We start from the raw sequence: 12,304 nt of genomic DNA on the forward strand, positions 1-12,304 counted from the left end.
GGCAATTTTGACATTGAAATAGAAGCTCTGGGCAAAACATACTCAGATGAAATATGAATGCCCTTGGTGTGTGTGTGTGTGTGTGTGTGTGTGTGTGTAAGTATGTGTAGCCATGCTGGTAGCGCACAGGGGAAGCCTCAGCTCTATAATACATTAGTCTCTTTGGGGACTTGCCCTAATTAATGGCTTGACCTCCTAACGGGTAGCCCCCTTCTGTGAGTTAACATTTAGCAGTGCACCCTCCAGAGATGAACTTTGAAGTGCATTTAATAAAAGAAGTGACAGTGACATTAATGAGACAGTCGATAGAAGTACAGGGCTTCATTTTATTTCCCAACAATTTAAATTCTGATCTTATACATGTCTCAACTCAGCAGAGAAGAAATACAAAGCAACATAGAATTAATCCAAACCAAAAGAACATTTTAAACCAACAGAGATGCACACGCGCACATAAGATCCGATCCTGTTTCTGGTCAAAGGCGACTGCCTCCCACTGCAGACTATTCTGTCTTCATGTGTCACAAGTGCCGTGTGTGTGCGGGTATTTACACCGACAGTCCGCGCCTGTTTGGCTATTAACAACTGCAGGGGTGGATGTCACACCTGTTTTATCCATCAGCCAGTGTGTGTTTCAGAATCCGTCGAGGGGAAATTTGGTGAAAAGAAAAGTTCCCGTAGAGCTTCCTGGTTGTAACGTGTGAATGAAAAGGGAATCCGTGAATAGTGGTCACATTATTTAATGTATCTGTTTGTCCGTTAATCAGTGAGAGTGTTCGCTATCTTCACATCTCAGTCTCTTGTCCTCAGTTGGACTTGGACCAGATCTTCCCACTGCCACGCAGCCTGAACAAGAAACAACCATTAAAACAGTGAATTATTGCTTCTTTTTTTTTTTAACTTAAATTATTTAATGACTCTCGTGTTAACTTTTAACATTACTGAGTTTATGTTAAAATATCTAACACTAATATTTAGTATTTTTGCATTTGAATTGATCGCGTAGATTTTTTTACTTCTGCAAATTAAAAAGTATTTTGGCAAAGAAGCTTTTTCTAATAATAACTGCTGCACTATCAGTCCCATCCTTTAAATAGCTTAATAAAGAAATGGTGTCAAAAACTCATTTTAATTCGAGCACTGAGGTTAAGCTATCCATCATTTGGATTTTAAAATAGTGAGTGGATCTTCATTTGAATGAAGTGCAGTGCTGAGTGATGGAAATTATAGGGCTCTATGTGCTTCAACAGAATATGACAGGCAGCCAGAAAGTAATCACTGCTTTCTGTTCAGCTGGAACAACATAAACAGTAGAAGAGCAAACCACCTCGTCTGATTGCTGGAGGGGGACGCGCTTCTTTCAGGAAGTGAGCTTGCAGGGCATTTGTATATGCAGTGACATTTTGCAATCCAGGACAGATGTGAAATTAGCCATCGGTAATTGGGCCGGATAGAAGCAGAACAGAGGAAGAGAGGCCCTGATAGCGGGGTTATAGTGCCTCTGCAAAACATTGATGTGCATCTGATAATAAAGCTACTTAATGCAGACACACGCACACACGTGTGCTCACACACCGACAAGCCACTTACACCGGCAGCTGTCTTTTTACTGTTTAGTGAAAAATAGAAACATAGTGGTTCTCTGCTGAATTAACTTTCGCTCTCTACAAGAACATCGGACTAATGGCTTTAATTTAGTGTTTGAAGTGGTCTTCACAATGCTATGGTTCAAAGTAGGGAAAATCGTATTTATACAGCACTGTTCAAAAATCACAAAGTGCTTTGCAGAACAAAAGGAGAAGCGGCAATCAAAGACATTTAATGGAAAAAACCTCCATATGCAGCTTTTTGTTTCAATTTGCGACGTGAGGGAATGAAATACATTTGTGGCTTGGAAAAAAAAAAGTCAACACAAACTTCATTTAAGAGTGCACCAACAATTTTCAATAAAACATCTTTTCAGTAAATTATTCTACATGGCCAAACATATTTTATGTATTCAATTTGAAAACGGAATGCAATTTCTATGCAAACTCCTGGTGCCTCCTTCTGTATAAAAAGCTTTAGTTTTCTCAGAGTACTTTGTTCAATATGTGGCTGCCTGCTGTGTGAAGCTACAAAACACAAAGGTGATGTGACAGTACTCACCCTTTCACCTTTGAACTTTTTTTGCCTGGTTGCCGGGGTTCCTGAGAGGAGGCGGGGTCTCTTGGTTCGGCCGGCTGGTCTGCGTCCTGATTGGAGGCAGCTCCAGCGGGGGCGGGGCCTGATGACGGAGAGGCAGCGCTGGCCTTTAATGTTTTCTGTAGGTTTGAGACCTGGAGGAGAAGTGAAGAGATATTAAAAATTCAAGACAAGAGAGGAGGGACTCATCATTCAAATCTGTCTTAAAACAATAATAAGGTGGCCATATGAACACTGAAACAGGTTTGGCTTGCCGTAATTGTTCTTAGTCATTCTGGCCATTAATCCCTTCCAAAATCCGCTGTCACTGTTCTGTGTAAAGATATTTGAAGTGAGGCTTAAGCAGTCCGATTCAGTCAAATACAGTGTATATCTCCCAAGGTTACCGTGCATTTAGTACAAATCTGCCTTGTTGTGTTTCTGCAGACAGACTGTAACCTTGCTGAGCTGCTCTCTTGCAAAGTGAGGGAATTTTATATGAAGAGGATTGTAACCTTGGAAGATGCCCACTTGATTTGTCTAACTCGACACAGTTGAAGTTATAAAACATCACCAGTGACTATACTGGTACCGATACTAATAATAGTGGGTTCTGTCAGTGTCTGTGTTTGATTGACAGCAGCTGTCGGGCTGCCGGAGTAGTGGTGGTGTTACACTGAGGGCCACAAGAGAAAAGGAAACACACTTGCACTGTGGCTTCATGTCAGTCAAATAAATGGAAAACTTTGGGGCACCATCATGAGACCAATAAAGTAAACACTGGAGAAATGATTTACAGAGCAGATGCTGTCCTAAAAAACCCTGTTTTATTTCAGTTGGACATTCAGAAGACTGCACACTTTGTGTCCAATCACCTACAAGGTACGTACATTAAAAAGGGACCTTGAAATGGACAGTATGAACACCACAATTAAAGCAAGCAGACACATTTGCTTTAGGGGGGAAATATGCAGTCAGGAGGAAACTAAAATACCACAAGATTCTCGGAGCAAAAAAACAAAAGAGAGATGTGGAAGAGTCACATTTACCGGAATTTCTGGAGGCAGAGAGAGCGAAGTGTCGACTAAAAGGACGAAAGACTAACCTCTGTTTCCACTTGGACTTTGACCTTTAGCTGGCTTTCTCTGTACTGGTTTGCCCTCGAGACCTGCTCCTCGATGCCACACAGCACCGCCTCACACCCTGTGCACCTGAGAGAGGAGAGTTGCGTGGAGGGAGGCAGTTAGGAAAGCAGGTAATTGAGACATAAATCTAAAATGTGTGCACAGACACACAAAGGGGATACTGACCACTCCTGCAGCGTGTTGATTATGTTTGGGAGCTCATTGGGGCCGAGGTCACGACCCACACTGCAGTCGACCTCCACCTGCTGGTTCCTCTGGTCCAGTTTGCCCTGGATGATGTCGCAGTAAACGGCCTCGATCAGCAGGTCTTCCAGCTCCCGCACATTCTTCAGCTCGAGCTGCTGCAGGAGCAGCGAGTACGGCAGGCACTGACGGGAAAGAAGACGTGAAGACACTTTAATCTTCGTACTCTCTCTTTTAAGTCTCGGTAAACAGGCAGCAAATTTGATTCCACTTTAAAGGTTTGATGAAAAATGACTAAAAATGTTACAGTGAAAATGCTCATTTGTCTAAATGTCACTGCCAGACGAAGATGAGAGGAGTCTGAAATTGAACAGTCCTTCACTGGGTAATTAGAGAGTTCAAGCTCACATGCAGAGAAAACAGTGACACATTAAGGAGAAAAACAGGGGGCAGGAGTGAAAGGGGCAATGTTAATGAAAAGTGAGATTAAGTTACAGAAAAAAAAGTGACAGTGCTGGTGAGAGTAATGAATCAATTATTTATCAGGAGTGGAGAAAGAAAAGGGCATCAGGAGAGGAGCAATGCAGTTGGAAAGTGCAAAGGAGAGATGCCTTAAGAAATAACATGACTTCATACTTTATCATGCACATGGAGGGGTGGCTATGAAATCTACGGCGGATTGAAGAGTACAAGTTGTGCTGGTACATTTTTCTTGAGAAACCTCAGGCTCATCTGTTGTTTTACGTCTAATTTCGCTGATATGAATACAGCCACAAGCTTAAAATCACAGCCAACCTCACATAAACTTTAAAGAAAATGGATCATAAGCGTGAATTAAAAAGCAAAGCCATATTTAAAAGCAAAATTGTCCATATATCATTAATATCAGGGCCTGCTTTCTGAAGGCCTGCAGCAATGTGCTGGCTGCAGAAAATGTATTTTATATTCTTCAGATTAAAAAAAAAAAAATCAATCAATACAACATTATAGTTCATCTGCACTTTTATGTAAAAACTGTAAGAACAAAATAATGGACCTGTACCTTGAGGTTAGAAGCCAAGCTGATGATGGACAGATGACGGAGTTTGTTTCTCTGTGCTGGGGTCAACTCTGGAAGAGAGGCTGCTCTCTCTGAAGCAGCAGACAGGAATATAAAATATAAGAGACAGAATAGGAAAAATATGTAAGTGTCACTTTGCTGCAGGTCGAATAGTCACATATAATCGAGGCACCACTTATTAATTTGAAGTATAATGTTACAGAGTGTGGAGCTGTTTAAGCAGTCAGAGAACAGAGACGGGAGGAAGGAAGGAGGAAGTCCGTCTCCAGCGACCGTGTCTCCTACTGACTCGCTCCCCTGGTGACAGGACTCACACCCTGTGAGACGGCAGCTCTGACAGGTCCTCTAAGGGCTCCACGACACAGCTATGAAAGTAAATGTGCTCCCTGTCGGCATGACTCGAAAGGGAAGAATAAAGTAGGCTACATTCATTCTTTTTTTCCAGGGTATTGGTTGATATTCAGCACAAAATTAGACATAATTAGCATTCCATTTCTTGTTGAAGCTTTCAGATGAATTACACAAGAGAGAAACATTAAATAAAGTTTATTGTCATTTTGGGCCAGTGCTGCTGTGACACAGAGCGTCATTAGCCAATCAGAAGGCTGGATGAAAAGTTGCCTAAATAGAGGAAAGTAGTACTCCTCGTATTTTATCTGTGAATAACCTGCCTGCAGCGTCTCAGGCGGGCCTCTGTGTCAAGGTGCCTACCTTCGCAGCAAAGAAATACACCTCATAATAATAGAGTTGCAGGGCCACCCTATTATTTATTTACATTGTGCTGCCACTTCTATACCTTTGTAGTCGCAGTAAGTTCCATAGGCAAAGAGGTTCAGGAGCTGGTAGACTGGTGCATGAGGGCCATTCTCCAGCTGTGGTTTGGAGGGAAGATGAAAGAGAAAAGGATGTGGAAAGATACAGTAAGTAATGAGACTCTCTACAGAAGAACGATGAAACTAAACTCGGTGAGTGAGCAACTCTGAGGAGAGGTCTCACTGAGTCAGCAGAAGTAAGAAAGACCCATATAAAAACCTGAACGCTTACTATATATTCAAACAAAACCTACAGCATGTGGATTCATCTGCATTCATACGCGGCGTCCAAATCTGTCTCTGATGATCTTTAGAATGTTTTGTGATTAGATTTTGGATCCCCTGCTCGATATTCAAGTAACAGAGCAAATCAAATGCATTAACATTCCTGATGGCTAACTGCTCTATCATAGGACATTTTTATTCCATTTCAAATTGTTTCGCCTGTCACCATAAACAGCCAGGGGAAAATAATAGGCCTATCAAATTTAAAAAAAAAAAAAAAATTCCACCAGGGATGCAAATTTGGTGTCGCTGCAGCGTTTCATTTCAGCCAGGTGTTTACCAAGACTAAAAACGTAAATGTGCTCGAGCCACAATTCATCTGACTTCTATCATTGTCACACTGATTTGACAAGTGTTGTGCATGTCTGGAAAGCAGAGAAGAGCAAAATTAAATGTTCTCTGCTGCTCAACCAGAAATACTGCTTGAAAAGAAAAGACTTTTGGAAATACGAGCATTTAGTTGTTCTGCAAGACAAGAACAAGGCTGCATGTGAGGTAAAATTATAATAAGCCAATATCATCAGGCTAAAGTAATGATCAAAAATAGAACAAAAGTGAAATGGATATCCATGTGGGAGATTTTTGATCAAAAACATCCTTTGACTAAATAGACAACCACAGGGAGGTAGAGCTTTTTGTCATATTAAAAGTCTGTTGCACTGTTGCATATTTGACTAAGGTAACTTTAAACAGTATATTTTCAATTTGCTGCAATGTTTTTGACTTTGTCTGAACTGTTAAGAAATCTTTTTCTCTCTGTTTACCTCACCATCTCAACCTGACTGGTTTCTCTATTCTTTATGTATGTGATAAAAACCCCGCTTTTCTCAAGACAATAAATTTCAGACACAGTGTCCTCGGCAATTTTCTGTTCTGCTGCCTGTCTTCCATTTTATCTGCACAAAACCTCTGTACGGTCCTTAAGTAAATAAGGACAAATGCAATTTGAGTGTTGCGCTCCTAAAAGGTCCTCAAATCCTCAGTAAGTATTCCCACTGGTCAGGCTTTTTCTCCATCCTTTCCGGGGCTATAATTAAGTAAAGGAACAATGGTTCTGCAAAAGCATACTCTCCTGTAACGGCAGCATCTCGTTTTCAAAACAGGGTATTAAATGTGTATTCTCATGAAATTTTGACATATCACATATGCAATATGTCATCCTGCCTGCGAAAAATCTTTCTCACCCCTGAATTCTATATATAGAGCGTGTTGATTGGGAGGCAAGTTGTGACTTTGATCGTTGGAGAACAAATGTACGGACATTTCGTCTTGCGTAGATGACAAATGTGGTTTAATGTGGTTAGAGTACACACTTGTACTGACGCTACACGAACAATGTGGTCACATGCATCATTGACCGAACACCCCCCCCCTCCCCCCACCCGAATGTGGTTTTGGTTGAGTAGATTGTCTTGGATACATGAACACCAGTAACATGAATCGATGACAATGGATTCTTTTCAAGTCAGCTCTGATACAATCTCAAATGACAGAGAGTGTGAAGGAGATTAAGTGCGATAGTGTGTTTACCTCTCTGACATTCGGCAGCTCCAAGATGTCAGAGAAAACATAGAGACCCGGGGTCTCCAGCAGAGAGCTGACAGCCTGGGCCAGTGCTGAGCCTGACAGAGACAGGAGCTGCTCCACCTCCATCTGATGCCGGGGGACACAGGTAACAGACACACAGCGGGTTAGATCAGAGTATTACAGAGACAGATGAGCAGCAAAGCAAGTATGATAAGAATAAAGAAAGTAACCTCTCTCATAGCCTTAGCTCTAATGCTTTGTTAATGCCGTCAAGAGACGTCGAGTCAAAATCTTCCAAAAATACTGTAATAAGGATCCCAACGCCCCATTAATGAAGACTAGGACATCACAGCATCTACATATTATCATGTCCTTTGAAACAGTCTGGCCACTTACTGCCTGTTGAAAAGACATCTATATAAACGAACAATATTCCCTCTCATCTAACGTCGAACTGACAAGTACCCTTGACCAAAACACTTAACCCTCAAACTACCTGGAGAGCTACTCAGATCGTGGAAGAGTAGCTGCACTGGGTAGCACCAATATGGGCAAAAAGTGTAATGAATGCAGAGCAGGGCATGTATATTCATCAACCCATTCCCTGCATAGAAACACGATGCTAATGCACTTTGGGCTGAGGGCAACACCAGAATAATTAGCTACGTAGTCACATGAATCTGCTGTGCCTCAAGCAGATATTTAGAATTTAGAAAGTCCATGCCAGAAAATAAACAAACAAAAAAAGGTTTTCTGTACATTGTCCTTTTATCCTATAAAATAATAAAGCTGATTGTCAGTTTGAGCTTACTTCCTTCCAATTCAAAAGTGCCTGAGCTGACAAACATCCCAATGTGAGGACTTGTTCTATTGACTTTGATGGGATATTTTAAGATCCTGATCCCAGTAGACACATCCTGCGACACAAGGGAAGTAAGTATTACAGATGCATGATAAAAATTATTGCCGTTGCATCAGACTGGGTTCATTACCTGAGGCCACTTCCTAAAATTAATGCAACAGAGAGTCTGGATACCCACTGCTGTGCTAATACTCGTCTGACTGCTTCGTATTCATCTCAGCCAGTGCTGATGGTACATATATATTGTACCACCATAAATCTGATGCATTTAGATGTGCGCATGCACGTCGTCTTCCATATGTTGTCCCACTGGACCACCATTACGGCGGTCTGAAAAGTTTATTCCCAGGCAAGCTGAGCAGATGAGCAAACATGTGTTCCAACCAAACAAACTAAGCGGCAGTGTTTTAGAAACAGTGGCTCTTATAATTTCAGGTTTTCTTATAAATCAAAACAAGCTCTAAATCTGAGGCTGGATTGGATCCACCTACATGTTTCTACTGAATTAAAAAAAAAAAAAAGGCCAAAACTGGCAGCATATTAGTGAGAGATGGCACAAGGAATTTGTGGACCTGCTCAATATGCAAGATGCAGCTGTTCAGATCCATAATACTGATACATGAAAATAAATAAAACAGGAATAATACTAACACAGAATTAATTACAATTCCAAACTGCAAAAAGAATAGTTGTTCATTATGATAAATTGTTTTAATAATGACTTTAGGTAATGACTACATTATTGTTCTACCATCTTCTCATTCATGTTGCCAATTACCATCATTCAATTTGTATTGTGTATTAATGTCTACGTAGCTTTAACAAAAATAATTGGTATAAAAAAACTACTATTGTTCCAGTACCTTGTGTTGTCTTCTGTATGGTACAACAGGCACCACAAGCCCAAAACCACAAAGCTCAAACATTTTACATTTGTTTTGCTATGTTTATTGTTTCTTATTTTTACAAGAAGCTTTAGATTCACATCAGAGAATAAAACTGAATAAAACAATATATTAAATAAAAAATAAAAAAGGTACGAGCAACTAGATGGAACACAGAATTGGATTTGGCAGTCGTAAGCTTTCACTGCTGTATATTATTCCCTGAACTCACTGAACAGCACTCTCTTCGACAGACTCTCAACTCTAATAAGGAGTGGTTCGTTCACATATCTCCTCTGTAACCCTTTTCAACTAAACTGTACTCTGAAGATTAAAGATCAGACTCTGAATATCACTCCAAATCACTTGTAAGACTTGCATTTTTTTTTTGACACTGAACAAGGTCAGATCCCTAACAGTATTTGAAACAAGTTTGAATATTTCACTCAGTAAAAAGCCTCATATAGCGTCAATGAAAAGTTGAACCAAGTGAATCCAGAATATAAACTTAATCAGCCACAACATGAAAAACCACCTTCCTAATATTATGTAGGTCCCACTTGTGCCGCCAAAACAGCTGTAACCCATTGAGGCATGGACTCCACAAAACTTCTGCGGGTGTGCTGTGGTGTCAGGCACCAAGACATTAGCAGCCGATCCTTCGAGTGTTGTAAGTTGTGAGGCGGAGCCTCCATGGATCGTACTTCTCTCTCCAGATGCTCGATGATACTAACATCTGGGCAATTTGGAGGGCATGTCAACTCTTGAATTATTTGTCATGGTCCTCAAACCATTTTTGACCAATTTTTGTGCACAAGATGTTTTTAGATAGGTGGTATGTGTCAAAGTAAAATACTAATAAATGCCCAGACCCAATGTTTCTGGTCAAGAGCATTGACCAGAGCATCACACTACCTCTTCCGGCAAGTCTTCATTCCACAGTGCATCCTGTAGCCATCTCTCACCCAGGTAAACAATGCACCCGTCTGTCCACATGACGTGATTGATCAGACCAGGCCACCTTCCACTGCTCTATGGTCCACTTCTAACAGTCACATACACATTGTGGGCACTTCTAGCAGTGGACAGGGGTCAGCATGGGCACCCTGAGCAGCTTGCACGTACACAACCTCATACTCAGCAAGCTGGGATGCCCTGTGTGTTCTCACATCTTTCTATCAAAGTCAACATTAAGATTTTCAGCAGATTGTGCTACAGTTCCTCTTCTGTGGGATCAGACCACCAGGGCCAGCGTTCTCTCTTTACATGCATCAATGAGCCTTGGGCAGCCATGAACCCGTTGCTGGTTCACCGGTTGTTCTTCCTTGGACCACTTTTGGTTACTACTAACCACTGTACACCCGGGACATCCCACAAGACCGACCGTTTTGGAGACGCTCTGACCCAGGTTGACTTTTGTCAGACGCTTACTCAAGCCAATGTTTCCTGTTCCTAAAATATCAACTTCAAGAATTAACTGTTCAGTTGCTGCCTAATATATGACACCCCTTGATAGGTGCTGTGTAATGACATAATAATGTTTCACTTCATCTGTCATTGCTATTAATGTTGTGGATGAATAGTGTAAGTGATTATTTAAATAAACTTAAAGCTACTTAAGGTGAAACAAAATAGTAAAGATGTATGTTAAGAGGTTAGGCAGGGGTAATAAAGTTATTACAAAGTTCCAGTAAAGTGAATAAACTACTCAAAGTGTTGCAAGACCCCTATTTTTTTTTTTTTTTTTGGAAGATCATGGCTGCTTTGACTTTATATCTTCTCTCTCCCGCAGTTTGTGCTATTTCCTCTCTGTCCTCTTTCTTCTTGTACCTTTCTTATACATCTCTGACTCCAGAGCTGCAAGTTTGTTATTTCACTTTTCTGTGCACTGAAAGTTGACTACTTGTACTAATCATTTCAGCACGTACCGACATTACAATAAGGGTACTTAAAGTAAGTGTCTTTTCTTCTCGTCTGACTCAAAGTTTTCATTTTAAGTCAATTTCTACATTGTAAAAAGTTGTGACTAACAACGTCACTAAAAATACGTTAATTTAGAGCAACATACAGTACATGTAGCCACTATACTTTTAGCTTAGGTGTACTGTTTCAAGAGTTCACCATTAATATTACATAAAATTGAAAAAGTATGCAACCAAAATATAAAGTAGCATTTTAAGAAACTTAACTGGTCATGGATTAAAGTAAGTAGTTAAAGTCAGACTCACTCAGCTCAACTCCCCGATTATGTACGTTAGCTGCAATGCTAAGTCACCGGGGTAAATACATTAAAAGCTAATGACCGTATCTGCCAACGACACATGATTGCAAAAGATGAATGAAGCTCTAACCGTACAAAACACATGTATTCAGGTGCTATGCTGATTTAAACTGACAGATCTCGTTGACATTGTTGTTATTGTTGAAGCTCAGCGTGTCATGCTAGCTCAGTTGCTAACGGCTAAACAACCGCAAGGCTTCACTTAACCGTTGGTGTTAGGCCTCAGTTAATTTTAAGCCTTTTTAGACATTTAAATAATACCGTAATGCTAAATAAACAACCGTGAAATAAGAAATGCACGTGAATGTTTCAACAAAAGTGGTAAATTACGTCTGTGCGTGTTAAATTCACCTTGTTGTGTTGGTTTCTGGCAGATAGCCTCCCTGTCGATTGTTCAGTTCCGCTCTCAGCACACGTACGACAACAAAGCAACGTCATCTCTGATTGGACAGCAGAGTGAAGTGGGCGGGACAAGGACCGCGGTCAATCAGCAGTAGCAGTGGATCAGAGAGAACAGCGGTATCTAGCGGCGAACCTGTATACTTCATCTTACTGGACAGTGGTTCCCAACCTTTGGCTCAAGACCCACTGCGAGATCCTAAAATATATCTGAGCGGTCATTATATGATTTCAGCGATGACTTTTCGTCTATCTAGATTTTTTGAACAGTATCACCTGGTGATTGGTTCAATACAAGCTCTGAGCGGATGCATTAAAGAAATCTGTGTTTAGATGTTTCCAATTAAAGATACAACTGAAATAAATGGTTTTAGAGCCAAAGAAGTCAGGGTTCTGTCTCCGTTATTAAAATTAAAGACCACAAATCAGTCCAGAAATCTTGGTATCATTCAAAATAAACAATCCAAGAAGGCACAATCACTCTTTGGTTGAGATCTCACAATTCATACAATAAGGCTACATGTTATGACAAGGGGTCAAAGACCTTGCTTTATTTGAAGACTTACAAGCAAAAAAAGAGAAGGTTGGAATCAGTTATTTCAGTTTGGTTAGGATCTATTTGCAGGTCTCCAAATCTCCAAAAGATTAACAGAAGAGACATGATTATGCCCAAAGTTATGTGACTCAGTGACACCATTCATGG

The 12,304-nt window shown here is 40.7% G+C and overlaps 1 protein-coding gene across 1 annotated transcript; it reads right to left on the reverse strand.

Annotated features, from left to right (window-relative positions):
* Nucleotides 1-297: 297 nt before the first annotated feature.
* Nucleotides 298-11,618, reverse strand: cops7a (COP9 constitutive photomorphogenic homolog subunit 7A). Its single transcript, XM_069695640.1, has 8 exons — nt 11,554-11,618; nt 7,179-7,301; nt 5,348-5,423; nt 4,534-4,622; nt 3,474-3,676; nt 3,269-3,374; nt 2,149-2,318; nt 298-846 (listed from the first exon to the last, which is right to left on the reverse strand). Exons 2-8 carry the CDS (start codon nt 7,299-7,301, stop codon nt 807-809), a joined length of 807 nt encoding a protein of 268 aa, XP_069551741.1. The 5' UTR covers nt 11,554-11,618; the 3' UTR covers nt 298-806.
* Between the last annotated feature and the right edge of the window lie 686 nt (nt 11,619-12,304).

The sequence above is a fragment of the Brachyistius frenatus genome, unplaced genomic scaffold (genome assembly GCF_029030835.1).
Source record: "Brachyistius frenatus isolate BFR_SWC_R1_liver_20210118 unplaced genomic scaffold, ASM2903083v1 Contig_20, whole genome shotgun sequence".
NCBI classification, from domain to species: domain Eukaryota; kingdom Metazoa; phylum Chordata; class Actinopteri; family Embiotocidae; genus Brachyistius; species Brachyistius frenatus.

Coding starts and splice junctions, on each gene's coding strand:
- cops7a (XM_069695640.1), bottom strand. CDS start 7,301: ATGGAGGTGGAGCAGCTCCTGTCTCTGTCAGGCTCAGCACTGGCCCAG. Junction 4,623..5,347: donor AACTTACTGCGACTACAAAG/GTATAGAAGTGG, acceptor CTGCTGCTTCAG/AGAGAGCAGCCTCTCTTCCA. Junction 3,375..3,473: donor ATCAACACGCTGCAGGAGTG/GTCAGTATCCCC, acceptor CTCCTCTCTCAG/GTGCACAGGGTGTGAGGCGG.